The 6,284-nt window shown below is 35.3% G+C and overlaps 1 protein-coding gene across 1 annotated transcript; it reads left to right on the forward strand.

Moving 5' to 3' along the window:
* Positions 1-2,900: 2,900 nt before the first annotated feature.
* Positions 2,901-3,251, forward strand: LOC149147908 (uncharacterized). The gene has a single exon (XM_089442002.1). It carries the CDS (start codon positions 2,901-2,903, stop codon positions 3,249-3,251), a length of 351 nt encoding a protein of 116 aa, XP_089298128.1.
* The last annotated feature ends 3,033 nt before the right edge of the window (positions 3,252-6,284 follow it).

Here is a 6,284-nt window from a genome sequence, read left to right on the forward strand (position 1 = left end):
TAAGGCATGACCAAGATGCAGCAGCTATGCTGGTATCATTGTACAAGCAGTTGATCCAGACACAAGAGAAGTTGGGAGAATCAGAGGCTGCACTGCAGGCAGCACTACAACAGAAGGAAGGAGGCCAAACTTCTCAGCCCCCTCCAGAAATAATCAATCTGGAAGAACCCCCTCAGACTACCGCTCCTCCTACTAAACAGACAACAACAATGTAAACTTTGAAACGGGAACTGATACTGTTACCCGTTTTGTAGAGGTGGCAAAAAAATGACCCGATTTTCAAAAGTGTTGATGCAGAATACACATGTTTTTTTTAGAACATGGTTTTTGGAACTTTAATTTTTTTCATGTGCATTAAGTTTTAGAATGGTAGTGAATGGTAGTGATTTTCAGCCTGATTTTAAAAAGTGAGTATTCTGCATCACACCCTTTTTTTAAAAGATATATTTTTTGACTTTAAATTTTCTAGTGTATGAAATGTAAAAAATTATTTTCTAAATTTGATAGTTTTTGAAGTCGTCATTGTATTCATATTTTCTTGTTCTCTATCTTAATTTTTTTTTTTTTAGTGGGGTTTTTATTGTTTTGCGTTTTTAAATTAGAAAGTTGATAGTTTGAATTTTAGATAATCTACATATTTAGACATCCTTAATTAATTTTTCAATCCACATGAAATAATTGTTTCTAAAAAACAACATTTTTTTAACAATAGACATAAAAATTATATTTTGAAAAAAAAAAGTTAATTAAATTTATGAAGTTCTTCTAAAGCAATTTTAGATGCTTTGATAAAATTACACATGGAGTAAGTTTAATAAAGTGGTTGTTATTTTTAATTATTTTTCCAAATGAAAATAGAAAAAACAAAATTATGTATTTAAAAGCTTTTTTAATCGTTTCTAATATTAAATTTCAATATGTACTTATATATTGATATCATTTGTTACAATATGTACTTATATATTGATATCATTTGTTACAATATGTACTTATATATTGATATCATTTGTAACATTTTTAGATAATTACTTATGGTTTTTATTTTATTTTATGATTTTATTTTATTATTCTATGGAGTAAGTTTAATAAAGTTATTATTTTTTATTATTTTTTTAATAAAAATAGAAAAAGCAAAATTATGTATTTAGAAATATTTTAGTTATTTTTAATAACAAATTTCAATATATATTTACATATTGATATCATTTGTAACATCCTTGAATAATTACTTATGATTTTTATTTTATTATATCATTTGTAACATTCTGGATAATTACTTGTGAATTTTATTTTTATTTTTAACTTTGAGTTAAAAAGTTTAAATTTGGAAAACGAATTGTCTCATATAAAATATTATAATTTGCTGTTAAAAAATGAAATTATATTTGTTGTTAACTGTGTTAAAAGCTGTTAGGAGGAAATATTTTATTTAAAAAAAGAAGTGTGATGAGATATACGAACTCGAACGGAAAGGAAGGAAAATGGAATTATAATTGTGGTTAACTATGTGTTAAAAGCTGTTGGGAGGAAATATTTTAGTTAAAGACAAAAGTTTGATGAGATGATATACAAACTCGAACAGAAAGGAAGATAAACTGTTGGGAAAGTTATTTATCCAAAAAAAAAAAAGCGTGGCTAGAGAAAGATGCACAAGGCCCAAAGGAAAAAAGGAAGAAGAAGGGAACATTGTCAAAAAAGATAGTGAACCTTAATTAGAAAATTATAAGGGGAACACTGTCAAAAAAAGATAGTGCATCTTAACTAGAAAATGAGTCAATGGAGGTGAGAGTTGTTCTGGTCAGTGTTGTTGGAATATGAATGGATAAAGGAAAATAAGTTTTATCAAAATGACAGGTCGATACCTCATCTGCAAAAGGCTGGTTAAATTGGTACCCCATGTCCTCGCGCTTCTTGAACACACAGGTCGATACCTCATCTGCAAAAAACTGCACAGAAAAAACACATCACACCAAACGTTCTGTTTAAAATTACATAATACATTTGCCTGGTCTCTGGTTTAAACAACAAATAATGTTTTAGGCCCGCTCAAAATTCAAATTCAAATAGAGGGACTATGCCGCGCCTGGAAGGTATCACTGTAGTCCCGATAAGCCAGTGACCCGGCGGGTTAAAAATTCAAAATTTAGATTTTATATGGTAGCTGGTCCATCCATGCTTTAATTGGATGCATGGTCTGGACTGTACGGTGGCGGCGAATGGAGATGTGGACCGTATAGCGGTCATCGGAGATTTAGGCACAAACGTCGGAGATCTCGGATGCGATGCCGGATACATGCATGTATTATCATCCATATGAAGGTCACGTCAATTCCAAAATTCGCAGTATAGCTTACTCCGTTGTCTGTGCCCATCATGGCGTTCAACTATCATAATAGATTTCTCACGGGGAACCTCCAGAGGGGCGGGTCGATTTTAATGTGCATTCCTATGCTTCTTAAAACTTATTGACAATGGAACCTCCAGAGGGGCGGGTCGATTCCCGGAATCGACCCGCCGCCGGGTCGGGCGGCGCCGCCTCGCAGCACCACCCCAGGGTGGCGCTGTGAGGCGGCGCCGCCCGACCCGGCGGCGGGTCGATTCCGGGAATCGACCCGCCCCTCTGGAGGTTCCATTGTCAAAATCATCACGTAGCTAAAGTTAACAAATTTCGTAGCTGGGAAATTTCATTGATCAATTAACGCCGTGGGCAGATAATTGATTAAGAAATTTAATTTTCCATTGGTGAAATGATAATAATTTCGCAGCTGTAATTTCCTCTGCTCAAAACTATGATTTGTTCAGCCATTACAGCATCATTCGACTCATCAATGGAAGTCCCAAACAGGTTGATGCTCATGTTCTCAGTTCATTTTAAAGGTGTGTGTATTCAGTATATGATAATGGCGCAGACGGGAGCAGGTTTACAGTCCCTTTTTCCTCAGAGGAAGAAAGTCAATTCCGATTTTTCTTCTGCTAAATCCAGCAAGAAACAATTGGATGCCTCGCCTCATATCTATGGCGATACCAAGGTCTCTGTTGCCAACATCGCTGCAGATGATGAAAAAGATGAAGTGGAGGAAATATTGAGGGAATTTGACATGAACATGAGCTACGGGCCATGCTTGGGGCTGAGCAGAATGGAGCGCTGGCAGCGCGCGGTAGGGCTTGGGCTGAATCCATCCCATCAAATTAAAGATATTCTTGAAAGGGCTGGCAGAATGCCGAACTGCCTCTGGGAAGGGCGTGTGTAGGTGCTGTATTCCTTGCATTTATTTTTTGGAGGTTACATTACCCTCGGGAAGGGCAAAATGGGAATTAGTGACTAGGTGATTTCTCAACATCCACTTATAAATCTGTAACTAATTCTAAACTATACATGGAAGAATTATCTTCTAACAATTTCCAAAGCCATTGTTAGCATCACTGTAAGAGGCTTTACACTTTAGTGGTGACAAAGCAGAGATATCTTACTTTATCTTATCTTTTCTAAGTATCACTTGGAAAATAATGAACCTGGAGTTGTTAAAAATTATAAGCTAATACAACCCACAAAGAGAGAACTCAAATCCAGCTTACATAAGGACGAGACATGTTGTTTCATGAGTACATTGAGACAAAACTAAATTGTGAAGTTGGTAATGAAAATGCAATTGCAGATGCAAGCTTTGGAACCTCGTACGTGATGTATTTACTGTTCATGGAATGTAAGAAAATGATGCACGATGTCGCCAAGAAATCCCCTTAACGCAACAAAGTGACCATTCCCCTCTACATTTTGCAATAAAATACGATATTTTAAGGCATAAACTAAAAGGCGTAGATAGAATTTCACACGAGACTCGTGAGATTACTTTAATGAATCACATGGAAATGGAAAACCCTGATGATGTAGGTGAGAAACACGTCTAGTGGAGGAACAAAAGGAAGGATATTGTTCAATATGAAAATATTGGCCAACCTAGTTGTATGGTAAACATGGTGCAAACAATCATCCACTATGAGTATTATTTCACTAATATTTATAACATTAAGGGTAAATTATTGAGCCTAGACACTCATTCTACAATCCAATACAACTCATCAAAGTTGAAATAAATTTTGTTCATATTTTTTTTTTCAACTCTAAAAAAAACAAAAAATAACTATAAAAAACATTTAAATAATGTCTACTTATAAAAAAAATTGCAAGTGAAAAAATTGGATTTTGCTGATTAGATCTGTATTTAAAATGGATCTATGTTGATATCTAGTAAAAGAAAGTGAGGATTTTCTTTTGCATTTCTAGATTATGTCCAAATTTCCAGCTAGAAGGATAGAGAGCATGTTTGAGACCTAGAGATTATACTTAATCACCACTGGAAAAATTGTGAAAATGTGACATCTTCAAGGGGAAGTAGAAGTCTTCGGGCAATGCACATTCAAAGAAAAGGATTATGGGGAATAAATAAGGTTGGGTGGATGCATGTTTCATATTATCTAATTAATTAACCATTTGTTTTGAAATGCATATCGTATACTGTATTTTATTTTAAAGCTGTCTGTGTGAGCAACTGGTTGATGTACTATAAAGGAAGTTCTCTTCTCCACGTCCACGTCCAAAAAGGCAGTTTTACGTTTTAATGGGTGGATATCTTTTAAAGTAATTCATAAATAAAATATAAGAGTTGGAGTTAATTTTATACAAGTTTCATGAATATTTTCAGAATACGATGAATATAATCACAGGAACAAACAATAGCAAACCCAATTGTTTCACCTCCCTCTATTTCCCAAATATCAAAATATTCCTCAAATCTATAATAACATAAAAATGGGTGAACATAAACCATAAGGAATTAAGATGCAAGAATAAGAGTCATTAAAATTTATGAATTCTATTGATTCTGAAGCAAACAAAAACCAAAATCAACATTCAATCCTGGCCAACACTTTCTATGATAGAATAATCAAAGCAACAATGATAAGAATATCAATAGGACAATTTATTATTTATATGGGCACTTTGCACTAAGTTAATGAAACTATAATTTCTGTGACACCAGAATATATCCGTCCGAGTGAGAATTGAGATCCTTCAAAACCCAAATCAATAATTTGGTTAAAACCATAACTGCAGTTCAAAAGAATTCTTCTCATCTTGAAGATCGCCTTCCTTTTCTTTCATACATTGTTGAGGCACAACTTTACTCAATCCACAAGATATCATCTCTCCCTCATCATCACCATCGTAATTTTTTTTGCCTAGTAAGGCTTCTGGGATAGTTCCAATTGTGTTTGAACAAAATCCTGTGCATCTTGCTTGAAATAATTTATCAAATTAACTAGGTTCAGTGTTTCCACATTTTGCACTTAGTAGTCGTTGTCACCAGCTCTGTTGTTGCTGCTGCTGCAATCGACCTCCTTCCATTTGATTTTTTTCTTGAAACTAGACTGTGCTGATCATGATCTTTGGAGTTGATTTTTTTCTCCTTCTGATGGTCTTGACCATTAGCTGCATTATGGTTTTTGTAGTATTGTTTTCCTCCAAAAGTGAAGAGATTGTTGCAGGCTAGGAATTTATACCTTGGAGGAGTTGTCTTCAAAATATCTGAACTTTGTATTCTATGAACAAAAGGTTGAATAGATGGGCTTGGTTGGGGACTCTTTCATAGCTCTTCTTAGCTCTCGATACACAACCATTTCTTTGAAGCAATATGACAGACGGATTTTGTAGGCGCCATCTCCTAATTCTATGATCTCTGCTTCTGGAACATGCTTCACAATAATTTGCAAGACTCTCTAGTCCATACTTCACTTTTTGGTGAACGTTGGAGTTGAATGGTGTGAGAAGTGTTGGTGAATTTATATGGTCCAATTTTTCATCCCCCGCTATTTAATGCTTTTCTGTGATTTTCTTGATGGGAAATCAACGGAAAGTTGAAATTTTTTTTCGCTTGCACAAAAGTAAAAAGCAATTATTTATTGACTATGCATGGATGGATTAGAGGTGTAGTAAAAGGGTGCAATGTTCCCATAACCCACAATACAAGATTGAGACTAATCACTAGTAGACAATGGTGAAATTAGTGACTAGGTGATTTCTTTATCAAATGACCTATTCCTCTACCCATTGTTTTGACGTTGGTTCATGTTATATGATAAATACTTTGGGCATGTCTCTTGCATCTTGCATGATACACAAACTTGCATCTTGATTCCGGGAATCGACCCGCCGCCGGGTCGGGCGGGGCGGGGCGGCCTGGGGGTGGCGAGGGAGGGCGGGCTGGGCCGGGAGGGGGAGGGGG

Source organism: Pinus tabuliformis, chromosome 9 (assembly GCF_031772625.1).
Source record: "Pinus tabuliformis cultivar Carrire ecotype Pingquan chromosome 9, CPIR1, whole genome shotgun sequence".
Taxonomy (NCBI): domain Eukaryota; kingdom Viridiplantae; phylum Streptophyta; class Pinopsida; order Pinales; family Pinaceae; genus Pinus; species Pinus tabuliformis.